The following is a 27414-nucleotide window of genomic DNA, read 5'->3' as shown; positions in this document are numbered from 1 at the left end:
ATCTGCCTTTATCTCTCCTCCCTTCTATCTGGAACATGTAAGATTCTTGCCGTTCTTTCAATTGTCATCTGGTTTGATGTTGTTGCTATCAATCATTTAATCGGAGTGGGCGGGACTTCACGTGATGGAGATTCGTGTGTGTGTTTCAGCTCAGACAGGGGACCCCTGCCTGCGTTCGGCTGATTGTTCGGCGGGTCTGTGCTGTGCACGTCACTTTTGGGCACGGATCTGCAAGCCCGTGTTGCAGGAGGGACAAGTTTGCACGCGACACCGCCGGAAGGGCTACCAGGGCCTGGAACTGTTCCAGCGCTGCCACTGCCGAACGGGGCTCAGCTGCCGCATGCTGAGACAGCCCACCTCTCCTTCCTCACCTTCACCTTCGTCTTCATTGGCCTCTCTGCTGGCGGCAACACAATCGAAGTTCTCATCCCCATCTTCCTCACCCTACACATCGCTGCTTTCCCCTTCACCGTCATCATCGTCGCAGCCATCATTTCTAGCTGCATCGCCAGCATCACCCTCGTTATCATTTTCTTCATCAGAGCCAGCAGCCAAGGCAAGACTTCATGTGTGCCAAAGAAACTGAAGACTGACAGAGGGAGGGAAACAAGGAGGATTAGAGAAGGAAGGATGGATAAGACAGGTCTCTCACACTGAGAGAGAGAGAGACAGACAGACAGACAGACAGACAGACAGACAGACAGACAGGGGGTGTCTTACGAAACCTGTTCCCCTTGTTAAAAGCACCTCCCTCCGTCTGGTACTGGCCCCGATCTTGGTTTCCTAAACCTATTCCAATGTTAATGATGAGGGTCTGAGGAGGCCGAAGGTCATTCTAACTTAGTAGACCAACGGCCCCCAGCTTCAACATTACAGTCCAAAGTGTTTGTTTCTGGCATATTCTCTCAGGTAAAGTCGGCAGACGGACATTCATATTAGAATATGCATTTACTCACCCCATGACCTCCCAAATGGCCACCACAGGGGCTGCAGACAGGCTTTACGCCTGCACACACACACACACATATATATGTATATATGTATATGTATGTATGTATGTATGTATGTATGTATGTATGTATGTATGTATGTATGTATGTATATATATATGTATATATATGTATATGTATATATATGTATATGTATATGTATGTATGTATATATGTATGTATATATATGTATATATATGTATATGTATATATATGTATATGTATATATATATGTATATAAAGAAGCAATTTGAGGGACTGTAGGTTTCAGTTGGTTGATTGGATGATTTCCAGTTTCCTTTTTGCCGTATTTCCTGGAGGTCCTGACTGAATCTCGTTTGTGACGGACTCTTTTGTTACTCGTTCAAACAGCCAGGAGAGCAAGCAGACATGAACCACAGTCTGTATTAGAAACAAGTGTTAAAATCCAGCCTTAAAGTGTCTGTAGACAACCCCACCACCACCACCACCCACCCACCCCCACCCCAGCGTCACCACAGTTTGTGCCGCCAGGTCGCTTGTGAACTAGAAACCCCCAGCTCAGTGCTATGGTAAAGACAGGGTAAAACATCCAGTAGTACTAGTAAGCAGGCAGGTTACTGAGCCGGTAGAAAGACTGCCAACTGCATGTCGGTGTGGAACCCTCCCAAGTCTCGGGTGTTGCATCGAACTCTGTTTCTCTGTCGAGATCTGTCTCCCCCGAGCCACAGTTCCATACAACACCGGACCGCTTGATTAACCTTAGCATGACCTTAACCTCAACCTCAACCTAAGCTTAACCTAATGCATACCTTGACCCAATCATAACCGATAGCTAACCCGTTTCCATGGGAACGCTTTGTTCCCATGGAAACAGATGGTGTCATTATTCTATAGCCAATACGCTGCGCAATCAACATCTACTTCATAAGGACAAGTTAAGGCACAAAAAAAGAAAGAAAGAAAGTTGTCTACTGCTGCTTAAAGGCCTGTTGTGGGGAAACCGGTTCAGAGAGGCGAGACTGGCGTCTGTCTCTCTGATGCTTCAAAGACTCATTTGAACGGAAACGACTCTCATTTCAGATTCAAGCACACATGTGAATCCACATGGACCCACTACACTGAGTTTCTCCAACCACGCAGGACGTGATCTGACCAATCACCCTGTCTCAGCACCACTCTAGACACCTTACTGGATGCTAGAGGAGAGGGGGCGGAGTCAGAGTAGTCTACCGTTGCATGAAATGGAGCTGGGATACCTCCATACTCAAATTACAAAAGTCTACATAGGAGACAGGTAGTTCAACCAAACCAGAATAGTCATTTTTGTTGTGAAGTCAAGGCTGTAGAGATGGAAACAGATGATCCCCTGTGGCGACCCCTAATGGGAGCAGCCGAACGTAGTAGTAGTCACTAGTCAAGGCTGTCAAGCCCCTTCCCACAACTTCAGATTCCCTCGTTTAAGAGAACCAACTTGTGTTCCCCATTAAAACATCGTCAGCTGCAGTAAATCACAGAACGTTGAACCAGTTCATCTGGACACAACGATTACTGAGAGAAACGTTTCATCATCAGCTAACTGACCTCTTCAGTCTCACCTGACTGCAGGTACCCCACCCTTATAACCAATACACTGACTGCAGGTACCCCACCCTTATAACCAATACACTGACTGCAGGTACCCCACCCTTATAACCAATACACTGACTGCAGGTACCCCACCCTTATAACCAATACAGTGACTGCAGGTACCCCACCCTTATAACCAATACACTGACTGCAGGTACCCCACCCTTATAACCAATACACTGACTGCAGGTACCCCACCCTTATAACCAATACAGTGACTGAAGGTACCCCACCCTTATAACCAATACACTGACTGCAGGTACCCCACCCTTATAACCAATACACTGACTGCGGGTACCCCCACCCTTATAACCAATACACTGACTGCATGTACCCCACCCTTATAACCAATACACTGACTGCAGGTACCCCACCCTTATAACCAATACACTGACTGCATGTACCCCACCCTTATAAACAATACACTGACTGCAGGTACCCCACCCTTATAACCAATACACTGACTGCAGGTACCCCATCCTTATAAACAATACACTGACTGCAGGTACCCCCACCTTTATAAACAATACAGTGACTGCAGGTACCCCACCCTTATAACCAATACACTGACTGCAGGTACCCCACCCTTATAACCAATACACTGACTGCAGGTACCCCATCCTTATAACCAATACACTGACTGCAGGTACCCCACCCTTATAACCAATACACTGACTGCAGGTACCCCATCCTTATAACCAATACACTGACTGCAGGTACCCCATCCTTATAAACAATACACTGACTGCAGGTACCCCCACCTTTATAAACAATACAGTGACTGCAGGTACCCCACCCTTATAACCAATACACTGACTGCAGGTACCCCACCCTTATAACCAATACACTGACTGCAGGTACCCCATCCTTATAACCAATACACTGACTGCAGGTACCCCACCCTTATAACCAATACACTGACTGCAGGTACCCCATCCTTATAACCAATACACTGACTGCAGGTACCCCCACCCTTATAAACAATACAGTGACGTAACGACTGAACCCAACCACCGGCTTCCTATGCAGATATGAATATGAGCACTAACTAGATTTACAGTGGTCATGTGTACTATTCAGAGGACTGGGGAATAGCTGTTATCACAGCATTGTAAGATGGTGACAGATGTAGTCTTAACCCCCCTCGGTTCAGGGATGACCGGTTAAACCCGCGTCCCTCCCTATCAAGGACGTGCACCTCCTTGATAGGGAGGAACGCTGGTCTGAAGGGTCATCCCTGCCACAACACCTGTCACACATTCACTAGGAAGATGGATGTTAGCAGACGCTGCTGTGTCTGGGCTGTAACAACGGAGTTTCTTTAGATATATCCTGTGTTTTTCTTGTGACAGTTTGGTGCTGTTGCTGCTCTCGGTTCCCCCCAAAGTGGAAACAATCTGTTGTGAGGTTTTTAACAATCATTTTCTCATCTTTATTGTAAAAGATAAGGAGGGTTTACTCTACTAGTCCATGTATACCAGCCGTCCCTGCCAGTATTGTTGTGTTAATTGTGATGTATTTACATGTACAGTATATGCGTGTGTTTTCATATCTGCTGCCCCCCCCCCCTCGGTTCAGGGATGGTGGGTCCCTCTTCACATAGATGGCCTCTTTGACTCCCCGTCCAAACCAGCGTTCCTCCCTATCAAGGATGTGAACATCCCCATCCTTGAAAGAGTGCCCACTGGTCTGTAGATGGTGTAGACTGTGGAGTCCTGGTCTGTAGATGGTGTAGACTGTGGAGTCCTGGCCTGTAGATGGTGTAGACTGTGGAGTCCTGATCTGTAGATGGTGTAGACTGTGGAGTCCTGGTCTGTAGGTGGTGTAGACTGTGGAGTCCTGGCCTGTAGATGGTGTAGACTGTGGAGTCCTGATCTGTAGATGGTGTAGACTGTGGAGTCCTGGTCTGTAGGTGGTGTAGACTGTGGAGTCCTGGTCTGTAGATGGTGTGAACTGTGGAGTCCTGGTCTGTAGGTGGTGTAGACTGTGGAGTCCTGGCCTGTAGATGGTGTAGACTGGAGTCCTGGTCTGTAGGTGGTGTAGACTGTGGAGTCCTGGCCTGTAGATGGTGTAGACTGTGGAGTCCTGGTCTGTAGACTGTGTAGACTGTGGAGTCCTGGCCTGTAGATGGTGCAGACTGGAGTCCTGGTCTGTAGATGGTGTAGACTGTGGAGTCCTGGTCTGTAGGTGGTGTAGACTGTGGAGTCCTCGTCTGTAGATGGTGTAGACTGTGGAGTCCTGGTCTGTAGGTGGTGTAGACTGTGGAGTCCTGGTCTGTAGATGGTGTGGACTGTGGAGTCCTGGTCTGTAGGTGGTGTAGACCGTGGAGTCCTGGTCTGTAGGTGGTGTAGACTGTGGAGTCCTGGTCTGTAGATGGTGTAGACTGTGGAGTCCTGTAGACTGTGGAGTCCTGGTCTGTAGATGGTGTAGACTGTGGAGTCCTGGCTTGTAGATGGTGTAGACTGTGGAGTCCTGGTCTGTAGATGGTGTAGACTGTGGAGTCCTGTAGACTGTGGAGTCCTGGTCTGTAGATGGTGTAGACTGTGGAGTCCTGGTCTGTAGATGGTGTAGACTGTGGAGTCCTGGTCTGTAGATGATGTAGACTGTGGAGTCCTGGTCTGTAGATGGTGTAGACTGTGGAGTCCTGTAGACTGTGGAGTCCTGGCCTGTAGATGGTGTAGACTGTGGAGTCCTGGTCTGTAGATGGTTTAGACTGGAGTCCTGGTCTGTAGATGGTGTAGACTGTGGAGTCCTGGTCTGTAGATGGTGTAGACTGGAGTCCCGGTCTGTAGATGGTGTAGACTGTGGAGTCCTGGTCTGTAGATGGTGTAGACTGTGGAGTCCTGTAGTCTGTAGATGGTGTAGACTGTGGAGTCCTGTAGTCTGTAGGTGGTGTAGACTGTGGAGTCCTGTAGACTGTGGAGTTCTGGTCTGTAGATGGTGTGGACTGTGGAGTCCTGGTCTGTAGATGGTGTAGACTGTGGAGTCCTGGTCTGTAGATGGTGTAGACTGTGGAGTCCTGGTCTGTAGATGGTGTAGACTGTGGAGTCCTGGTCTGTAGGTGGTGTAGACTGTGGAGTCCTGGTCTGTAGATGGTGTAGACTGTGGAGTCCTGGTCTGTAGATGGTGTAGACTGTGGAGTCCTGGTCTGTAGCTGGTGTAGACTGTGGAGTCCTGGTCTGTAGGTGGTGTAGACTCTTCCCAAATCCTTTAGTGCACATGGCCATTATCAGTAATCCAGTAGTCCAGGTGAACTGGACTACTGGATTACTGAGCATGCACAAAGACAGGCTGCAGTAAAGTTAAAGATATTTTGTGGTATTATTGAAGTTAGGAGTTAGGTTTTTGAAATAAAAAAACAAAACAAAACAAACTAAATCAAGTATTCTGCTCTTTCAAGAGTGGACCCATTTGTGGTTTTCACATTTTCTCCGACAAAGTAATTCTCTTCTCAAAAAATGGATTTTACATTTTGACGCAAAACCCTGCACAGTGTGTAGACAAGTAATGAACAGGGTCAAATTATTGTGACTCGGTTTTGAAGAAAGGCCACTTTCCCACCAGCAGTAGAGCAGACTCCGTGTCGACTGGCAAAGACCCGCCTGAGAAGTTAACATGTACCTGACATATTTCCACGTTGAAAATGTAAAACCCGTTTTATAATAAACTGATCCCTGGGGAAGAGGCAGCACTGCTCTTTCTTTCCCTTTCCTTCTGTTGGATGAAACATTTGTGCCAGTTTTCAGACTTGTCTCACACTCACAGTAAACTCTCGCTCTGACACTCCGTCTATCCACCCTCTAGTCCATTAGTCCGGCTGTTTAAATACACGTCACTGACACCAGGGGGCAGCATTTAGCTAGAGCCCACACAACACGCCTTTAATGGCGGATTGAAAACCTGTCGTGTGTGTGTGTGTGTGTGTGTGTGTGTGTGTGTGTGTGTGTGTGTGTGTGTGTGTGTGTGTTTAGGGGGGGTGGGGGGGGTTAGAGATATACCTAACCATAAATGGTTATATATCTGTTTTCCAGAAGGTTCTGATTTTTGTTTTTTTGTTTGATCTGCTGGCTTCTGAAGTTTCACTAATACACATTGTGTGTGTGTGTGTGTGTGTGTGTGTGTGTGTGTGTGTGTGTGTGTGTGTGTGTGTGTGTGTGTGTGTGTGTGTGTGTGTGTGTGTGTGTGTGTGTGTAGTGGTGCAGAGTCCATGTCATCGATTCCCTTTAGGGATCTGAATACAACTCACAGTTTGCTGCGTCAGTGCGTCAGTGTTCGTTGTCAAGGTTACGAGCAGTCGCTGGCTGAGTGTGTCATCTACGACAAGATCAGCAGTGACGACGGGGACGTCGCTGTGGCAACGTGTTACCAAGCAATAGAAGGTTCGTGTCTGTGATCCTATTAATGTTTTACTATGGGTTTCCTTCATTTCTGATTTGATAGTTTCATCAGCAGTTTCCAGTTTAGCTGTCGTATACAGAAAGTAAGTTTACACGTCTCACAATGCCTTGCTTGCGTTGGTGCTCGATACAAAAGTGGAAAATAAAAGTACTTGTAAAAGTACTCAGAGAAATCAAAGTGCAGAAACGGTCTCAGACTTGTGTTCTGACATCACAGCCGTGTTGTCTGATCTGAACTCTGGTCCATATTAATAGGATATTAATTGAATGTTAAATTTTTTGACCCCCCCCCTTTCTCCCCAATTGTACTTGGCCAGTTACCCCACTCTTCCGAGCCGTCCTGGTCGCTGCTCCACCCCCTCTGCCGATCGGGAGGGAGACCTGGGAGGGCTGCAGACTACCACATGCCTTCTCCGATACATGTGGAGTCACCAGCCACTTCTTTTCACCTGAAAGTGAGGAGTGTCACCAGGGGGGGTGTAGCGCGTTGGAGGATCACGCTATTCCCCCCAGTTCCCCCTCCCCCCTGAACAGGCGCCCCGACCGACCAGAGACCTCTTGTATCAATCCTTACTATGGGCAAATTTGTTCTTACACATCTATGGAATTTTTTTAGCCCTGGAGAGTGTCTGACAGGCAGTAGCAAAGCATGGTGGTTTTTGTAATTCCTTCCTCCTAACATCTGTTGTCTAACGAGCAATCAGCCAGGCCTGCGAAGACACCAGTGTTAGCTAGTCGGTGTCTACATTCAGGGGTTAGCCAGGTTCTACACTGGTCTCTGAGACGAACTTCAGGGCTAAAAAATCCCATGGGTGTGTACAAACTCATTTGCCCATAGTAACGACTGATACATGAGGCCACAGAGGAGGTGCTAGTGCAGCAACCAGGACACATACTCACATCTGGCTTCCCCCACACAGACACGGCCATTTGTGTCTGTAGGAACGCCCGACCAAACCAGAGGTAACACGGGGATTCAAACTGGCGAACTGTGTGTTGGTAGATAACAGGAGAGACTACTACGCCACCTGGACGCCCAGTATTAACTGACATGAACAGCTGGTATTAACTGACATGAACAGCACGCTGGTATTAACTGACATGAACAGCTGGTATTAACTGACATGAACAGCACGCTGGTATTAACTGACATGAACAGCACGCTGGTATTAACTGACATGAACAGCACTCTGGTATTAACTGACATGAACAGCACTCTGGTATTAACTGACATGAACAGCACGCTGGTATTAACTGACATGAACAGCTGGTATTAACTGACATGAACAGCACTCTGGTATTAACTGACATGAACAGCACGCTGGTATTAACTGACATGAACAGCACGCTGGTATTAACTGACATGAACAGCTGGTATTAACTGACATGAACAGCACTCTGGTATTAACTGACATGAACAGCACGCTGGTATTAACTGACATGAACAGCACGCTGGTATTAACTGACATGAACAGCACGCTGGTATTAACTGACATGAACAGCGCGCTGGTATTAACTGACATGAACAGCACGCTGGTATTAACTGACATGAACAGCACTCTGGTATTAACTGACATGAACAGCACGCTGGTATTAACTGACATGAACAGCTGGTATTAACTGACATGAACAGCACGCTGGTATTAACTGACATGAACAGCACGCTGGTATTAACTGACATGAACAGCTGGTATTAACTGACATGAACAGCTGGTATTAACTGACATGAACAGCTGGTATTAACTGACATGAACAGCACTCTGGTATTAACTGACATGAACAGCTGGTATTGACTGACATGAACAGCACTCTGGTATTAACTGACATGAACAGCACGCTGGTATTAACTGACATGAACAGCACGCTGGTATTAACTGACATGAACAGCTGGTATTGACTGACATGAACAGCACTCTGGTATTAACTGACATGAACAGCACTCTGGTATTAACTGACATGAACAGCACGCTGGTATTAACTGACATGAACAGCACGCTGGTATTAACTGACATGAACAGCTGGTATTAACTGACATGAACAGCACGCTGGTATTAACTGACATGAACAGCACGCTGGTATTAACTGACATGAACAGCACTCTGGTGGGTGGTGCTTTGTGAAGGCGAGTTGTGGTGGTAAAGAGCAGAAGGTGGTGATGTTCAGCTGGAGGTGGCGCTCCACTAGCCCACCCTGCACTGCTGCGATCAGCAAGATGAAGCGCTATCAGAGCTCTTCACTGTGACCCGGGAACACTGTCAACTCAAACTGCGGTTGTGTGTGTGTGTGTGTGTGTGTGTGTGTTTAAGCAGGCGCACAGTGTGATGACTTTAAATGTGTAAACTCAAAATGTGTGTCGCTGAACCAGACGTGTGATGGAGTGGACGACTGTGGAGACCTCAGCGATGAGATGTGCTGCCAAAGTATTGCAAACACACACACACACACACAAAATTTATATTTTATCCATTTTGAATTTTTTGATACATGCCATCTTTTTACAAAGATACTCATTATATGTTGTGTGTGTGTTTGTATGTGTGTGTGTTTGTGTGCGTATGTGTGCGCATGCGTGTGTGTTTGTGTGTGTGTGTGTGTGTGTGTGTGTGCGTGTGCGTGTGCGTGTGTGCCAGAATGCAGGAACAATGCGTTTCACTGCAGGACAGGTGTGTGTGTGTCCAGAGAGGTAATACAAGATGGAGTGATGAACTGTCTGGATGGCCAGGATGAAGCAACCATACAGGACGAGCCCAGTAAGACATGCATACACACACACACACACACACACAGACACACACACACACACTCACTCACTCATGTACACACACACTCGCTCAGAGTAATGAGTGTTTGTATTGTCTCTCTTTACATCCAGAGGTAACAGAGATAGCAGGCAGGCGTGGCCTGAAAAACAAAGGTACAACACAATGCAATGACAACACACACACACACACACACACACTCACTTACTCACTCACTCACTCATGTATACACACACACACACACACACACACACACACTCATACACACACACTCAGTCACACACACACACACTCACTCACACACTCACTCATACACACACACTTAGTCACACACACACACACTCATACTCACACACACACACACACACTTAATCACACACACACACCCACACACACTCACTCATGTACACACACACTCGCTCAGAGTAATGAGTGTTTGTATTGTCTCTCTTTACATCCAGAGGTAACAGAGATAGCAGGCAGGCGTGGCCTGAAAGACAAAGCTACATCACAATGCAATGACAACACACACACACACACACACACACACACACACACACACACACACACACACACACACACACACACACACACACACACACACTCACTTACTCACTCACTCACTCATGTATACACACTCACACACACACACACACACACACACACACTCATACACACACACTCAGTCACACACACACACACTCACTCACACACTCACTCATACACACACACTTAGTCACACACACACACACACTCATACTCACACTCAGTCACACACACACACACACTTAATCACACACACACACCCACACACACTCACTCATACACACACACTCACTCACTCAGTCACATACACACACATACACACACTAGGGCTGTCACTTTAAGAAAAAAACATATTCGATATTCGTGGCAGAATTGTACCCATATTCGAATTTGGATTCGGATTTCCACGTAAAAAACGGTCTTTAAAATGGCAAGACTAAAAATAACCCGTAATTTATTGACCAGTAATTATTTTGATCATGCGTTTTACCATTTGTATCCACAAGAGGGGACAAGCAGACACAACATATTTCGGTCGAAATAATTAGTGAAGTTTAATGCAAATTATGAAGTCAAATGTTGCCATATTTTCAAAAACAATTACCACAGAGTATACTTCTCAAACAAGTAATATTAATGTTAATAATCCTCACGGCAACTGGGCTGCATTCAGCGCTGCCAGGGCAATGTAACGTAGGCTACTAACAGAACGTGGCCTATAAGTAGCCTAGGCAAGCCCACCAAACTAAATAACTAAAATAAATAATAATAGTAATAATAAAATAAAAAATAGTGGGTTATGTGGCCTTTGTAAATACGATTATACATAGCCTACACATAGGCCTAACTGGACTGGGAGGCTACAAATTATTCACCAGGAATATCAACTGGTTAACGTGTTCAGTGTCAAGAGCGGAGCGCTTTTTGTTAACAATATTCCCAGCTGTGGAAAAGACTCGCTCAGAACGCACTGATGTCCCGGGAACACTCAGCTAGAGCGGAGCGCTTCTTGTTAACAATATTCCCAGCTGTGGAAGAGACTCGCTCAGAACGCACTGAAGTCCCGGGAACACTCAGCTACTTTCTTGCAAGCTGCGCCAGGTGGGGATATTTTGCGCTACCCAGCATCTTCCACCACAGAAGAGGATTGCTGTCTGCTGGCATGGTTGTCTCTCTTCGGCAGGACCACATCTCTTGGTGCAGTACATTGTCTTGGTGGTCTCTCGTCTCGCCCCTTCCCTTGTATGTTTCTCCAAACAGATCGCCCGTTGCCGTCAGGGCCGTTTTTCGTGCGTGAGTGTCTGAGCTTAATGAATGCTCATCTGTCCCACTTTCAAATCTCACGGCCATTTCTTCTTTAATGTTTGCGTGCACTTGGTCCTTCTGTTCCTCTGATAAATGCATTAAACTATGAAAGCGGGGATCCAGGTATGCTGCTTTATTCAATAACATGAATGTTGCTTCGTTATTTTTGTCATAACGCTTCCTCAAATCTGTGTCGATCTTTGCGGTCATTTCCCTCAAGCTGGTGGGCATTGCATTAGGAATGGGTGAGCCAAGTTGACACAGTAGTAGTACATGTTGTAAAGGCAGTGCAGCAGAAGCTGTGGGATATTTGTTAGTTGACAAAGCCTCAGTCGCAATCTTGAACGGTCTAAGTATTTCACGCATCTGTTCGACCATGGACCATTCAGTTGTGGTTAGTTCGAGATTTGACCATTTTTTCTCAAATATTACAGCTGCAACAGCTGCCTGTTGTTCCGATGCCCTGCAGATCATTTCATATGTACTATTCCATCGCGTGATGCAATCGTTAATTAATTTATCAGTTTTCAAGCCCAGCAAAGGCTGTTTATCCTCCAATAGGTAGCTGTCGGTAGGTGACCTGCCGAAATGTGCGGCTGCTTTCTTTAGCCTGCTAAGTGTCGTGTCTATGGTTCTGACGTCTAGCCCTTTACGTACAGCTAGATTGATTGTATGTGCCATGCAAGGTATGTTAACGGTATCGAGGTACCTCTCCACAGCTGCATGCACATAGTTATGTGCATTGTCTGTTGTGACTGCGATCACCGATTCACGGGGAATGTGAAAATCCCTCAGTGTGCCAGAAATGCACTCCGCGACGTTTTCTGCAGTGTGGCTACTTCTCAAGTCTTTCGTTTGTAGGACAAAGTGGTTCAGTTCCCATGCCTCCGACATTACGTGTGCTGTAACTGTAACATAAGAGTCTGTGGCTATAGACGTCCACCCATCTGTAGTGAGTGCAATTTCCTTATCGCTTAGTATCTGGCGTACATTTTCACGAGTAGTATCGTAGAGTTTCACAATGTTTTTAGTTATTGTGGTTCTGCTCGGGATAGTGTAACGTGGCTCAATTTCACGGAGAAAATCTTTAAAGCCTCCACCTTCCGCGATGCTTATTGGCCGCATGTCTTTACATATGAATTTGGTGAGTTGTGAAGTGATCGCCTCTTTTCGTGTAGAGGACAGAGCAGCCGAAGGTGAGAAAAACGTTGTCAGCCTGGGTTGTTTAGCAGCAGCAGACGCACCAGCAGGGTCCTGCAGTTCTTTGAATTCGGCCGGATGATGGAACTGCATGTAGGTTGGTCGTGGAACTATGGCATGCTAGTTCACGCTCACATAGTTTGCATATTACCTTGTCCTTGTTTTCAGTCTTTCCATTTACACTCCAAAAAACAAAGTGGTTCCAAATCGCACTCCTAAGATTCTCTGGAGTGACGATCTTTCTGGTATGCTGATCATCGGGCTCGTTGTCGGCAGCACCAAATTCCTCCATTTTCTCGTTTCTGGCTGCAGCCTAGGCCTACGTTTCCGCTCCATGGACTTATGGGTAATGGACTTATGGGTAATTAGAGCTGGAATTCTTGCCGTAGCCTACTTTCGGCATTTTTGACATTGATTAATTAATAATTTTAAAGTACAATCAATGTATTTATTTATTTATTTATTCAATTCGAATTTCCCCATTTACGTTCGAATCTCGTGTTTTTATGCAAATTCGAAACTAAATTCGATATTCGAATATAATGTGACAGCAGTAACACACACTCAGTCACACACTCACTCACAAACACACACACACACACACACACACACACACACACACACACACACACACACACACTTGCTTACGGTTGTCCGTCGTGTCCGACGATGACAATCCTGCCTCTGTTACTTGTGAGTCTTCTTATGGCTGTAAAGCCCAATCCGCCATCCACACTGTCTGCCACAGACAACAGGTGGGAGCACTGACTGGGGGTGTAGGTGTACTGACTGGGGGTGAAGGTGTACTGACTGGGGGTGTAGGTGTACTGACTGGGGGTGTAGTTGTACTGACTGGGGATGTAGGTGTACTGACTGGGGGTGTAGGTGTACTGACTGGGGGTGTAGGTGCACTGACTGGGGGTGTAGGTGTACTGACTGGGGGTGTAGGTGTACTGACTGGGGATGTAGGTGTACTGACTGGGGATGTAGGTGTACTGACTGGGGGTGTAGGTGTACTGACTGGGGGTGTAGGTCTGGTACTGGCTTCATGTCTCTTTAGTCGTCTCCTGGTCCATCGATCACCTCAGTCCTCCTTGAGCTTTTGCGCCCCCTGTTGACAGAGCTGCCGCCAGATGGAGCGTTGGGCGGCAGTGTCCTCCACCTGTCTCGGGTTCAGGCCGCACTTCTTTATGATGGTCTTCAGCTGGTCTTTGTACCGTTTTTTCTGGCCCCCTGCCAAGCGGCGGCCAAGCTGTAGCTGGCCATACAGCACTTTACGCGGTAAGCGCTCCTTTGGCATCCTGATGACGTGACCGAGCCATCGAAGTTGGTGCTGGGTGACGGTAGCCTCCATGCTGATGCAGTTGGTCTTGCGGAGTATTTCAGTATGGGGCACTCGGTCCCGCCAGGTTCTCCTCAGGATGCATTGTAGGCATCTGATGTGGAAGGCCTCAAGCATCCTGAGGTGGTGGCTGTACAGGGTCCACGCCTCACAGCTGTAGAGGAGAGTCGTGATGACAACTGCCAAGTAGACAGATATTTTGGTGTGGAGGTTGAGGTCTTTTTTTTTGAAAGACCCTTCTCCTAAGTCTGCCAAAAGAGGATGACGCTGGTTTAATCCAGTTTTGTGTCTCCATGTCGATGCTGCAGTCGTCAGACAGGAAGCTGCCCAGGTATTTGAAGGATTTCACTGTTGCGAGTGGTTTGTCGGAGATGGTGAAGGTTGGTGAATGAGATGGAGGAGTAGATGCCCACTGGCATACTACTTCAGTCTTTGCCACGTTTATAGAGAGACTCAGTCTACCATACGCCCTTGTAGCAGCTGCAAGGGTAGCGTGCAGTGCCTCGGATGTGTGGGCCACAACTGCACAATCCTCTACGTACTGTAACTCGATGATGTGCTCACATGTCATTTTTGTGACCACTTGGAGCCTACGGGTGTTAAATAGGTTTCCATCTAGTCTGAAGTCCACAGTAACCCCACTGTCCTTCCTGATTTCCTGGTGGAGCAGCAATGTCACACACAGGAGGAAGATGTTAAAAAGAACTGGAGCAAGGATGCACCCCTGACGTACCCCGGTGCACACCCCGAAGGGCTCGGATTCCTGGCCTCCAATGGTCACACGTGCCATCATCCCCACATGAAATTGTTGAAGAATGTTAACAAACTTTCATGGGCAGCCAAACTTCAGGAGGATGTTCCGTAGGATGTCCCTGTTGACTGTGTCGAAAGCCTTTGACAGGTCGATGAAGGCTATGAAGAGGTCCTGGTGTTGCTCCCTAAACTTCTCCTGGAGTTGCCGTGCTGTGAACACCATGTCCACAGTACTCCTATTCCTCCTGAACCCACAGTGTGACTCAGGCAACAGCTCCTCTGAGATGTGTTTTACCAGCCTGTGTAACATGAGTTTGGCCAGGACTCTTCCAGCAACAGCCAGTAGTGAAATGCCACGGCTGTTGCCACAGAGGGACTTGTCTCCTTTGCCTTTATATATGGAGATGATGTTAGCATCCCTCCACTGCTGAGGGACAGTTTCGTTCTTCCATACGTGTGAGATGAACAGGAAAAGTGCACGGGTGCAGAGGTAGCCTCCCTGTTTAAAAATCTCTGCAGGGATGCTGTCAGGGCCAGGGGTCTTGTTATTTTTCAACGACCTAACTGCACAATGAAACTCTTCAAAGGTTGGTGGATGGTCAAGGTCTTGGATGGTGGGGCGGACAGGTAGTTCATCCAAGACTGAGGGATCTGTTGGGGAGGGCTGGTTCAAAAGAGTCTCAAAATGTTCTGCCCATCTTTTTGTGATGAGTTTCTGGTCCTTTATGAGGGTGGTACCATCATCAGACTTCAGGGGGGAGACAGAGCAGTTTCTTGGGCCGGAGATGGTTTTCACTACATCATAAAAGTTGTGCATATCGTTTTTATTGGCATGGGATTGTATTTCATTTGCCTTCGATATCCACCTCATTCTGCAGGGCACGCAATTTTGACTGCACCTCTCTCCTGGATGCATGCCATTGTTGCTGGAGTGCAGCTGATGTGGGATTGTTGAGGACAGCACTGTGTGCTTTATGCATGCCTTTGAGTATGGAAGTTATTGTGGCTGTGTTGTCATTGAACCAGTCCTGGTGCTTTCTGCTCTTGTAACCGATGGATTGGGATGCTGCCTCATAAAGCTTGGAGCTCATGGAAGACCATTTCCTGTCAATAGAATCATCCGTGCTCAAGAGAAGCTCAATGTCTTCCAGGTTTTCAGCCAGAGAGAGGCAGAGATTGTTCTGGACCTCAGCCTTTTCTAGCCAGGTACAGTCAAGCCTCTTCTTTCCTGACCTTTGGAGACGAACAGCAGGGCGTACCTCCACCTGGAGCCTGATCATGATGAGCCGGTGATCTGTCCAGCACTCAGCACCTCTCATTGCACGAGTGAGTAAGACGTCTTTTATATCAGCACGTCTCACAATGATGTAGTCCAACAGGTGCCAAAGTTTGGAGCGTGGGTGCATCCAGGATTCTTTGTGCTTATTTTTTAATTGGAAGAGGGTGTTTGTGATGGTCAAGCCATGCACAGCACAGAGGCTTAGGAGGCGCAGTCCATTTGCATTGACTTTCTCAGTGCCATGCCCACCAATGACACCACTCCACACCTTGTTGTCTTTCCCCACTCTGCCATTGAAATCGCCCAGCAAAAAGATCTTGTCCTGCTTGGGTATATGACGAAGAGCCTCATCTAGTGACTGATAGAAGCGGTCCTTTGCGTCATCCTCTGATGGTAGTGTTGGTGCATAGGCACCTAGGAGGGTGGCATAGCGTTTCTTGGCCAGAGGGATCCTGAGTGACATGAGCCTTTCACTTATGCCAATCGGTGTTTCAGTGTGTCTTGGTAGGAGGCTGTTTTTTATCACAAATCCCACACCATGCTGATGTTGTCCTCCTGCAGGGTATCCCTTCCAGAAGAAGGTGTAGGTGTCCTCCTTCAGGGAGCCTTCATCCAGGAACCTGGTTTCGCTGAGTGCAGCAATGTCATCATTGTAGTGGTTGAGTTCTGCTGCAATGAGTGCAGTCTTTCGCTGAGGTCTTTCGGCATTAACGTCCGTCCAGCAGAGTTCTTATGTTCCGCGTTGCCGGTTTAAAAGGGATTATTTTCTTTTGTTTATTTCAACCGCAGAGTGGAATGTCCCGACAGGTACGGTAGCCTATCCAGGATGTTTTGAGTGGGCAATGTTTAGGCCACCTTTTCTAGGCCCCTCCCCAGGCGGCGTGAGCAGTATGGCTCCTAAATAGGGCTGCTCAGTCACATGGGTCTGCCGAGAGCAGCTGCCACTCAAGCCCAGCTGCTGGCGACCATGAATAGCCCTGTGCCGCTGGCGTGCAGGGGTCTGATTAGGAGCTTCCAGTGCATTCATACCTGCTCCCGTCACCAGACACCCCACCGCTGCCAGACTTTGATCCATATTCCGGTTGCTGGTCTCACCGAGGCAGAGGTGGATACCTGCGCAAAGAGATTATTTACAGTGCCGCTGGGGGTGCGCATGTCCCAGCAGCACTTCTTCACTGTGAGAGGGTGGGATCTGGTGGCAAGGGGGGCCCAAGACGACCAGCACTCTTCCACAGCTGCAGGAGGCTGCCGGAGCTCCAGTCTGTCAGAGGACCGCCTATCATGCGCCGCCGTGCATGTTGCTTTTCTCTCAGGGTGTGCTCCCCTAAGCTTTGTCGTCCTACACTTACCCACAAGGCAGCGGGACAGTGGTTGGTCAATGCCAGGGTGTGTCCACTTCACGTGGGCCTGCGCATTAGACCTCTGGGGACCACTGTAGCTCCGAGGCGTGATTTTTTTTTTCGTACCTGTTTTCCGCAAGACTGCGCCTCCGTCACGCCTGGATTCCGGGAAGACCTGCCCCTACTCTATCTCTGATTGGCTAACCCTATCCCTAACCCCACCCTATTCTAACCTTAACCAATGGAGGCAACAAGTACTAGCCAATCAGAGGCAGAGTTCCCGGAATGCAGGTGCGGAAAAAAAACAAGCAGCTCCGAGATCCCCTACAGTTTAGCCAGGGACCGCAAGATACTCAGTTACCATGTGTGGCCATGAGGAGGCACTGCAGGAGTCTTGGTGGTAGAGAGGCTATGTACCGGCAGGGGAGACTTACGCATTCGGCTCCTCTTTTCACCCCCACAAAGAGGGCTAGCCGGCGGCAGGAGCTGAAACTAGTAAGCAGAAGCAGCATGCACTAACTACAAGCACTACTACCCCAATACTACTGCACTGACGCATCACACACGCCCTGTGCACTGCACACACACACACACACACACACACACACACACACACACACACACACACACACACACACACACACATACACACACACTCACACACACACACACACTCACACACACACACACACACACACACACACACACACACACACACACACACACACACACACACACACACATACACACACACTCACTCAAGAGTAATGAGTGTTTTTCTTGTGTCTCTTCACCACCAGAGATAACAGGCAGGCATCGCCTCAACAACAAAGGTACAACACAATGCAATAACAACACACCTGTCCGTCACGACAACACACCTATCTATCATAACCCAGAGGTACTAGTTCACCAATCCAGATCAGACAGAAGCTCCGCCTCCTTCCTCCTCTGTCAGTCAGATCTTTCACTGGCTTCCATCAGCTCAGCGAGTCTGACAGCAGTTGTGTGTTCTCAGCAGAAGTCTGTCATGTCTTCCACACAGCAGGTAGGATTTGAACCTTCCTGTCAAATACAAACAGCATGACAAATGCTATTGGTTTAATGTGCAACGACAACGTGGGGCTTCTGCCCCATCCAGGTTGGTGAACTAGTGACAGGTCCACTGGTATCACCATGACAACATGACAACCTTCTGCATTCAGCAAAGAGATGATGGTGATGCTGATGAGCTCCGTTTCTGTTGTTTTTCAGAGTACATCTCTCCAAAAACTGGTGAGTAACTGATCTGTACTGTCTTCATTTCAATCTTAAACTGGCTGTATCTGTAATGATCTGTATATATCAGTATGGATCAGTATGTATCTGTATGGATCAGTATGTATCTGTATGTGTCTGTATGGATCTGTATGGATCAGTATGGATCAGTATGTATCTGTATGGATCAGTATGTATCAGCATGGATCTGTATGGATCAGTATGTATCTGTATGTGTCTGTATGGATCTGTATGGATCAGTATGGATCAGTATGTATCTGTATGGATCAGTATGGATCAGTATGGATCAGTATGTATCTGTATGGATCTGTATGTATCTGTATGAATCGGTATGTATCTGTATGGATCAGTATGTGTGTGGATCAGTATGGATCTGTATGGATCAGTATGGATCTGTATGTATCTGTATGAATCGGTATGTATCTGTATGGATCAGTATGTGTGTGGATCAGTATGGATCAGTATGGATCTGTATGTATCTGTATGTATCTGTATGGATCAGTATAGCTCAGTATGGATGTGTATGGATCAGTGTGTATCTACATGGATCAGTTTGGATCTGTATGTATCAGTATGGATCAGTATGGATCTATATGGATCAGTATGTATCAGTATAGATCTGTGTGGATCAGTATGTATCTATATGGATCAGTATGTATCAGTATAGATCTGTGTGGATCAGTATGTATCTATATGGATCAGTATGTATCAGTATAGATCTGTGTGGATCAGTATGTATCTATATGGATCAGTATGTATCAGTATAGATCTGTATAGATCAGTATGTATCTATATGAATCAGTTTGGATCTGTATGGATCAGTATATATCAGTATGGATCCATATGTATCAGTATGTAGTATCTGTATGGATCAGCATGGATCTGTATGGATCAATATGGATCTGTGTGTATCAGTATGTATATTTATGGATCAGTATGTATCTGCATGGCTCAGTATGGATCTATATGTATCAGTATGGATCTGTATGGCTCAGTATGGATCTATATGTATCGGTATGGATCTGTATGGCTCAGTATGGATCTGTATGGATCAGTATGGCTCAGTATGGATCTGTGTGGATCAGTATGGATCTGTGTGGATCAGTATGGAAGTGAAAACCACAGTCCTACTGCAAACCTTCAGTTCAAATGAAAAACACACAAGAAATTAAGTATTGTTTGTGTGTAATAATAATAATAATAATAGTAATGGTGACAATAACTAATAATAAAGATAGTAGTAAGTAATGATTCAGTAGTAATTAAATAATGATTGGCTTGGTCAGGCGTCCCTACAGACATAATTGGCCGTGTCTGCAGGTGGGAAGCGGGATGTGGGTATGTGTCCTGGTCGCTGCACTAGCGCCTCCTCTGGTCAGTTGGAATGCCTGTTTGAGGGGAGGGGGAACTGGGGGGAATAGCGTCATCTTCCCATGTGCTACGTCCCCCTGGTGAAACTCCTCACTGTCAGGTGAAAAGACGTGGCTGGTGACTCCACATATATGGGAGGAGGCATGTGGTAGTCTGCAGCCCTCCCCGGATCGGCAGAAGGGGGTGGAGCAGCGACCGGGACGGCTCGGAAGAGTGGGGTAATTGGCCGGGTACAATTGGGGAGGAAAGGGGGGGGGGACCCAAAATAAATAAATGCATAAATAATAACACTAACTTCAGTATTATAAATGATAAAGTATTATAAATACTATTCAGTAGCAGTATAATCAGTTGTGGTAGCATTAGCAGTAGAAGAGTAGTAGTTGCAGTATCTGAAGTAGTAGTAGTAGTAGAAACAGTAGTTGCAGTAGAAGTGGTAGTGCTGTTTGTGCGATATCGTCAGTTTTAACAACTGTGTGTGTGTGTGTGTGTGTGTGTGTGTGTGTGTTTATAGAGATTAAGAAGAACAGAGAGCAGATGGAGTCTCTGCATTGTGGCATTCCTAACATGACCCTGGTGGACAGCGAGGTGGCGGTGCCCAGAGAGAGACACAGAATCAGGAGGGTGGTGGGCGGAGTCCCGGCAAAACCGGTTCGTTAGACACACCTACCTACCTGTCATTCTTTATGTCCTCCTTTCCTGTTTTCTGTCTGTCTCTCTGATGTGTGTGTGTGTGTGTGTGTGTGTGTGTGTGTGTTTGTGTGTCAGACTCAGATCCAGTGGCAGGTGGCTATAGAGGAGAATAAGAACATAGACTGTGCTGGAGCATACATAGGAGACTGCTGGGTCATCACTGCTGCTCACTGTGTCAGGTAGGTCGGTTAGACAGAGTGTATGTGGGTTTAAGTCTGAGTGTGTGTGCGTGCGCGTGTGTGTGTGCGTGCGCGCGTGTGTGTGTGCGTGTGTGTGTGTGTGTGTGTGTGTGTGTTTGTAGTTTTGCTCAAAACATATTAAACACAGGGTTTCCATCAGTTTTAATTAAAAAAAATTCTCAATATCCAACACACACAACAACCTCCCCAGCCTTGGTGTCTGGCTGTGGTGTCCCGCCGTGGTGTCTAGCTGTGGTGTCCAGCTGTGGTGTCCCGCTGTGGTGTCTAGCTGTGGTGTCCGGCTGTGGTGTCCGGCCGTGGTGTCCGGCCGTGGTGTCCGGCTGTGGTGTCCAGCTGTGGTGTCCAGCTGTGGTGTCCGGCTGTGGTGTCCAGCCGTGGTATCCAGCCGTGGTGTCCGGCTGTGGTGTCTAGCCGTGGTGTCCAGCTATGGTGTCCAGCTGTGGTGTCAAGCAATGGGGTCCGGCTGTGGTGTCCAGCCATGGTGTCCAGCTGTGGTGTCCAGCCATGGGGTCCGGCTGTGGTGTCCGGCTGTGGTGTCCAGCCGTGGTATCCAGCTGTGGTGTCTGGCTGTGGTGTCTAGCCGTGGTGTCCAGCTATGGTGTCCAGCCGTGGTATCCAGCTGTGGTGTCCGGCTGTGGTGTCCAGCCATGGTGTCTGGCTGTGGTGTCCAGCCATGGTGTCTAGCTGTGGTGTCCAGCTTTGGTGTCTGGCTGTGGTGTCCAGCTGTGGTGTCTGGCTGTGGTGTCCAGCCGTGGTGTCCAGCTGTGGTGTCTGGCTGTGGTGTCCAGCCGTGGTGTCCAGCTGTGGTGTCTGGCTGTGGTATCCAGCCGTGGTGTCCAGCTGTGGTGTCTGGCTGTTGTATCCAGCTGTGGTGTCCAGCCGTGGTGTCCAGCTTTGGTGTCTGGCTGTGGTGTCCAGCTGTGGTGTCTGGCTGTAGTGTCCAGCTGTGGTGTCCAGCTGTGGTGTCCAGCCGTGGTGTCCAGCTGTGGTGTCTGGCTGTGGTGTCCAGCCGTGGTGTCTGGCTGTGATTCCAGCCAGAGAACAGAAAGTCTTATGAATATAAAGAACTCAGCAGAACCTCATATCGAAACATCACCTCTTCATAAGTAGGTTGGCCTGTAGGCATGTTGGGGATTTAACAAAACAATTTTCATTGCGGTTTTATCATGTGGGACTTAGAAGCTCGCTCTATTGTCTTCTCTGTCTGTGGGTCAGTAGTGCCTGTTGTAATGCTGTGTACTGAATGTGTCTGTTGTCCTGTCCAGGCCGAACCCGAGTGCTTTCAGCATTAAGATCTCTCTATGGAAGACCATCGAGGCTCAGGACACAACAGACATCATCCCTGTAGAGCGTATTCACATCCACCCCCGGTACTCTGATACCCTTCTGTCTGCCTGTCTGATCTGTGTGTCTGTCAGTTTTTCTGTCTGATCTGTTTGTCTGGCTTTCTGTCTGACTGTCTGTCTGTGTCTGTCAGTTTTTCTGTCTGTCTGGCTTTCTGTCTGTCTGTGTCTGTCTGCATGTTTGTCTGTCTATTCATTGTATGTACCTGTCTGTCTGTCTGTCTCTGCCCGTCTCTTTTTCGGTCTGTCACATGCTAACGTATTTTGTCCTTGTGTCTCTCTCCTCCTCTCCCTCTCCTTCCTGTCTGTCTCTCTGCAGGTATAATGCAAGTAACTATGAGAATGACATCGCTCTGATGCAATTAAAGAAGCTGCCGTTTTCCAGTCGCTGTTTTGTGGAAAATCCGGCTGTCAGTGCTGTGTGTGTTCCCTGGTCACCACACATCTTCAACGCCAACCACACCTGCAGCATCTCTGGGTGGGGACGCACCGCGGGTAAGACAGGCAGACAGGCAGAATGAATAGACAAGGCAAGGCAAATTTATTTCTATAGCACATTTCAGCAACAAGGAATTCACAGTGCTTTACATAAAACATAAATGCATTGAGACAAAATGTAAAAGCAACATATACATTTAAAAACAAATAGAGTAAAACTCACAGTGCAGTGTAAGATGATAATGATAATAATACATTTTATTTGAGGGCACCTTTCAGAGCACTCAAGGACACCTTACAGAACAGATGATAATCAGAAGCTTCAGACTTGATTTCATAAAAGACAAACAGGAAAGTCTTTAAAAGACCTGAGAGCAGTTTTCTGGGAGTTTGTTCCAGATATGTGGTGCATATAAACTGAAAGCTGCCTCTCCATGTTTAGTTTTGACTCTGGGGACAGAAAGCAGACCTCTCCCAGACCATCTGAGAGGTCTGGAGAGTTCATAGTGTAGCAGAAGATCAGAAATGTATTTTGGCCCTGAACCACTCAGTGCTCTATAAACCAAGAGCAGAGTTTGAAAATCAGTTCTTTGACGGACAGGAAGCCAGTGTAGCGACTTCAGGACTGGAGTGATGTGATCCACTTTTTTGGTCTTAGTAAGGACTCGAGCAGCAGCGTTCTGAATCAACTGCAGCTGTTTGATCAAGTTTTTTAGAAAGACCTGCAAAGACACCGTTACAGCAGTCGAGTCAACTGAAGATAAACTTCTGGTGCAGCGTGTTTTGGGGTTTGAAAGCAACTGAGACACGGTGTTTGGAAAATACACGTCCCAACTGTTCCACCACTCCTGCAACATACAGAATCACCACTGGTTTACTCTTAGACAGCTGTTGTCCTCCTCCTCTCTTCGATTGGCTGGTGCACTGTTTGGGCGTCTTCCTGGCTTTGACAAACGCCCAGTTAGGTTAACCACACTTAACCAGGACCTGTTTAATGTGGGATATCTCCTCTTTCTCGGCTGCTGTGTCGGTGGGGACGTTGTCACCTCGGTGGTCCAGCGTCCTGATGACTCCTAGTTTGTGCTCCAGTGGATGATGAGAGTCAAACCTTAAGTACTGATCAGTATGTGTTGGTTTATGGTAAACATCAACAATCAAATGTCCTCCATCACCAATTGCAATTCCACAGTGTAAGAAGACTAACCTGTCATGTTCCACATCCTCCCTGGTGAACTTGATGTGGTGTCCACAGAGTTAATGTGGTCGGTGAAATGTCCTACATCCTGAGATTTAATTTTAACCCAGGTGTCGTCCACAAATGGCTAGGACATCAGAGCCTCTTTCCCACTTCCTCCATATACAAGTTGGCCACTACAGGTGAGACTGGGAAACCCATAGCACACCCATGCTTCTGCCTGTAGTAGTGCCCCCTGTGGACTGAAGACACAGCTTCAGGAGCAAACACACTTGGTCAGTAGTAAGAGTGGTCCTATTGACATTTAGACCCCACCGTTATTGCCAAGGGTGGGGTCTAAATGTCTTTATGCATGCTCAATAATCCAGGTCAGAAAATCAAAGAAAGTTGAATCAGTTCCTGATTCAACTTTCTTTGCTAAGGGTGGGGTTGTTTTCTAATGTCATATGGACCACCTCCACTGCTTCATCACCAGGAACACACATGAAGAGAGACTCAACATCATAAGAGACCATTGTTTCATCCCCTCCATAATGATGTCCCTCACTTTATCCACAAAATCCATAGTGTTCTGAATGTCATTTTCATTAATGCCTACCAACGGGTTTAGAATGGATGCCAGAAAATGGAGCATGCATAAAGACACTTGTGGCAGTGTTTGGACCATGTTGCTAACTGTAGCATTGCGTAGATGGACAGTTTTCAAAACATTGCTTTTAACATTTCTTATTATATGGTCATCTACCAGTAGTCTCTGGTTTGATATCTTGTCTGGCTAAGTTAATTTCTTTTGCACATGTCTGGTGCATGTTCTGATGATGTGACATTAGCTTTAGCGGCTAATGATCTGTTGTTCACCTCTGGCTACTGCCGAGAGATGCTCCTCGCAGGCTTAGCTGTATCACAGGCTGTTGCTGCACGGGCCTTGGTGTTAGCAGAGCTAATGCTAGCTGCGGCATTACCATTGTGCTCACTGACAGGCAGCTTATCTAAAACAATATACCCGTTCTCCAACTGAACCTCTTATTGTGCCTGAACCCTTATTGTGTCTGACTCTTTTACACCTGGACAATGTCTGTCCAGAGCTAAGGGTTTGACACTGCGGGGGGAAACAGGTCTTTGGTCTTGCTCCCCAGTTTAGCCAGTAGCACATATTCAGATCCATTGTGGTGTCAGACCCAAGTGGGTTCAGACCGGACCAGAGGCTATAGTGTCCAATTTGTCATCGGTGTGGGGCTCATTATGTCCGAAAGCTGCTCTGCAATGTGCTTCATATCCCTGGTTGTGATTGTCAGCCGATTCCAGGACATTAGCAGGAAACAGAACAGCAAACAGACTGTCAGGTTTTTGGATTTGGTAGAGTGTAGAGATTCTTTTTTTCAAGCTCTGTGGTTATCTGGCTGAGCGTGGCACAGCTGGTGCATTCAGTGGAGGGAAAAGACAGGGGAGGCAGTTTTCCCCAAAGTGAAACAAAGCCTCCAGCTGTCCAGCTGTCCAGCTTCTGAGAGCGTTTATGCTCTCTTCAACTTTCACTGAATAGGATCACCGTTTGCTGTCATTTCAGTTCTCTCCTATTGTATACATCATCATCGGCAGTCACTCGGGGTCGAGAATGACTGTCCTCCCTCTGGGTCCTCAGGTGGGCGTAGAGGCCGATCCTGGAGCTTCATAGTGGGAGGATGCTTGCACGTGACAACTTTTTACGTGGAGAGGCTGATGCTCCTGCAGCCACTACACAGTCCTTGGCAGGGGGTGGCCAGAGTCCCAACGGCATGGAGAACCAACACGATTGGGGGCCACTCTTGGTTGCAGTCCTCATCCGTATTCACTGCTGTTGTGACCTGGAGACATCTTCCACCAGTTCCGCCGTTGAGGTCTTTGTTGGATCACACTTCATCTGGAACCTCCCCCTTGACCTATCCGCCTTGGGTGACCCTACCAGGAGCCAAGCTCCGGACTGCATAGCTCTTGAGATCATTGTTACATGCAAGCTTCTCCACCACGGCAAGGTGGTGATCCAGGAGAAGTCTCCTTTTGTACTGTCACAATATACACTAGATAGGATCAGTGTTTGCTGTTATTTCAGGTCACTGCCTTCAGACATCTTTCCCTCAGACATCTTTTGAAACAGGCTGGTTAATATATTCCAGAACCTTAAACGTTGATTTATCCACATTAATTCCTCATAGTCTATGACCAGAAGAGAAAACAGTCCCATAAGGAAAAGCCAGTCTAGTTCCCAAGGACTCGTTCTGTTTCAGCCTCAGAGCTGTGGACAGACGGTCTCATGAAATCTGGAAACTCCCTGAAAATCGTGGTCACTTTGTTGGAGTTGAGTGCTGCTCGTGAAGAAGCAGCAAAAGTAACAAAAATGTCGGAAAACTCAGAAGATTAAAGAAGAAAGTGGAGAGCAAGAGCGAAGGTGTCTGCAGTGCAGCATGGGCGGAAGCAAAAGACAGACGGACAGACTGCATAAACGAAAGAAAAACAGACGGCAAAACATGTAGACATGCCAAAACATGTAGACAGACAAGTCATTACGTGCTAAAAATGAATTAATCAATTAGCTAATTAGCACAAGTGTCTTTTCTTTTCTTTTTTTTCCCTCCCTTTTTGTCACCAATTGTACTTGGCCAATTGCCCCACTCTTCCAGGCCATCCTGGTCGCTGCTCCACCACCTCGGGGAGGGCTGCAGACTACCACATCCCTCCTCCGATACATGTGGAGTCACCAGCCGCTTCTTTTCACCTGGCAGTGAGGAGTTTCAGCAGGGGGAGGTAGCGTGCGGGAGGATCACACTGTTCCCCCCAGTTCCCCCTCCTCACCAAGCATGCACCCCGACCAACCAGAGGAGGCGCTAGTGCAATGACCAGGACACACACCCACATAGCACGAGTGTCAAAATGAAGGATACATCTACATAAATAATTTCCTCTCTATTTTGTCTCCCTCTTTCTCCCTCTCTCTCTCTGTTTTTCTGTCTGTCTCTCTAGGGGGTAAATCTTCTAATGTGTTGCTTTGGGCAAATGTTGCTCTCATCGACAACTGTGAGAAATTCTACCAGCATCGCTTCAAACCAGGAATGACATGTGCAGGTGAGTGTGTGTGTGTGTGTGTGTGTGTGTGTGTGTGTGTGTGTGTGTGTGTGTGTGTGTGTGTGTGTGTGTGTGTGTGTGTGTGTGTGTGCGTGTGTGTGAGAGCGAGAGAGATAGATGATGGATAGATGGATGGATGGATGGATGCCGGGATCAGACTACATGATATTTTTGCCTTTCATGATGGTCACCATGTCACATTAGGCAGTCATAGTGCTTAAATTTATGCTGTGTCCTGGCTGGGAGGCTGACTACATTACAAGTATGACCCCGACCAATCAT

The 27414-nt window shown here is 47.4% G+C and overlaps 1 protein-coding gene across 1 annotated transcript in view; it reads left to right on the top strand.

Annotated features, from left to right (window-relative positions):
- Window positions 1-6845: 6845 nt before the first annotated feature.
- Window positions 6846-27414, top strand: part of LOC130130750 (complement factor I-like) — a 23894-nt gene continuing 3325 nt past the window's right edge. The window contains exons 1-11 of the mRNA XM_056300562.1: window positions 6846-6976; window positions 9304-9414; window positions 9625-9744; window positions 9867-9908; window positions 18319-18351; window positions 18773-18793; window positions 20682-20818; window positions 20936-21039; window positions 22326-22430; window positions 22723-22898; window positions 27031-27132. Of these exons, the coding sequence (XP_056156537.1) occupies window positions 9402-9414; window positions 9625-9744; window positions 9867-9908; window positions 18319-18351; window positions 18773-18793; window positions 20682-20818; window positions 20936-21039; window positions 22326-22430; window positions 22723-22898; window positions 27031-27132 (853 nt within the window). The 5' untranslated portion in view covers window positions 6846-6976; window positions 9304-9401. The remainder of the gene's footprint in view (window positions 6977-9303; window positions 9415-9624; window positions 9745-9866; window positions 9909-18318; window positions 18352-18772; window positions 18794-20681; window positions 20819-20935; window positions 21040-22325; window positions 22431-22722; window positions 22899-27030; window positions 27133-27414) is intronic.

This window comes from Lampris incognitus, chromosome 20, assembly GCF_029633865.1.
Source record: "Lampris incognitus isolate fLamInc1 chromosome 20, fLamInc1.hap2, whole genome shotgun sequence".
Classification (NCBI taxonomy): Eukaryota; Metazoa; Chordata; class Actinopteri; order Lampriformes; family Lampridae; genus Lampris; species Lampris incognitus.
Note: the sequence above shows the minus strand (reverse complement) of the source record. Positions and strands in the feature narration are given on the sequence as shown.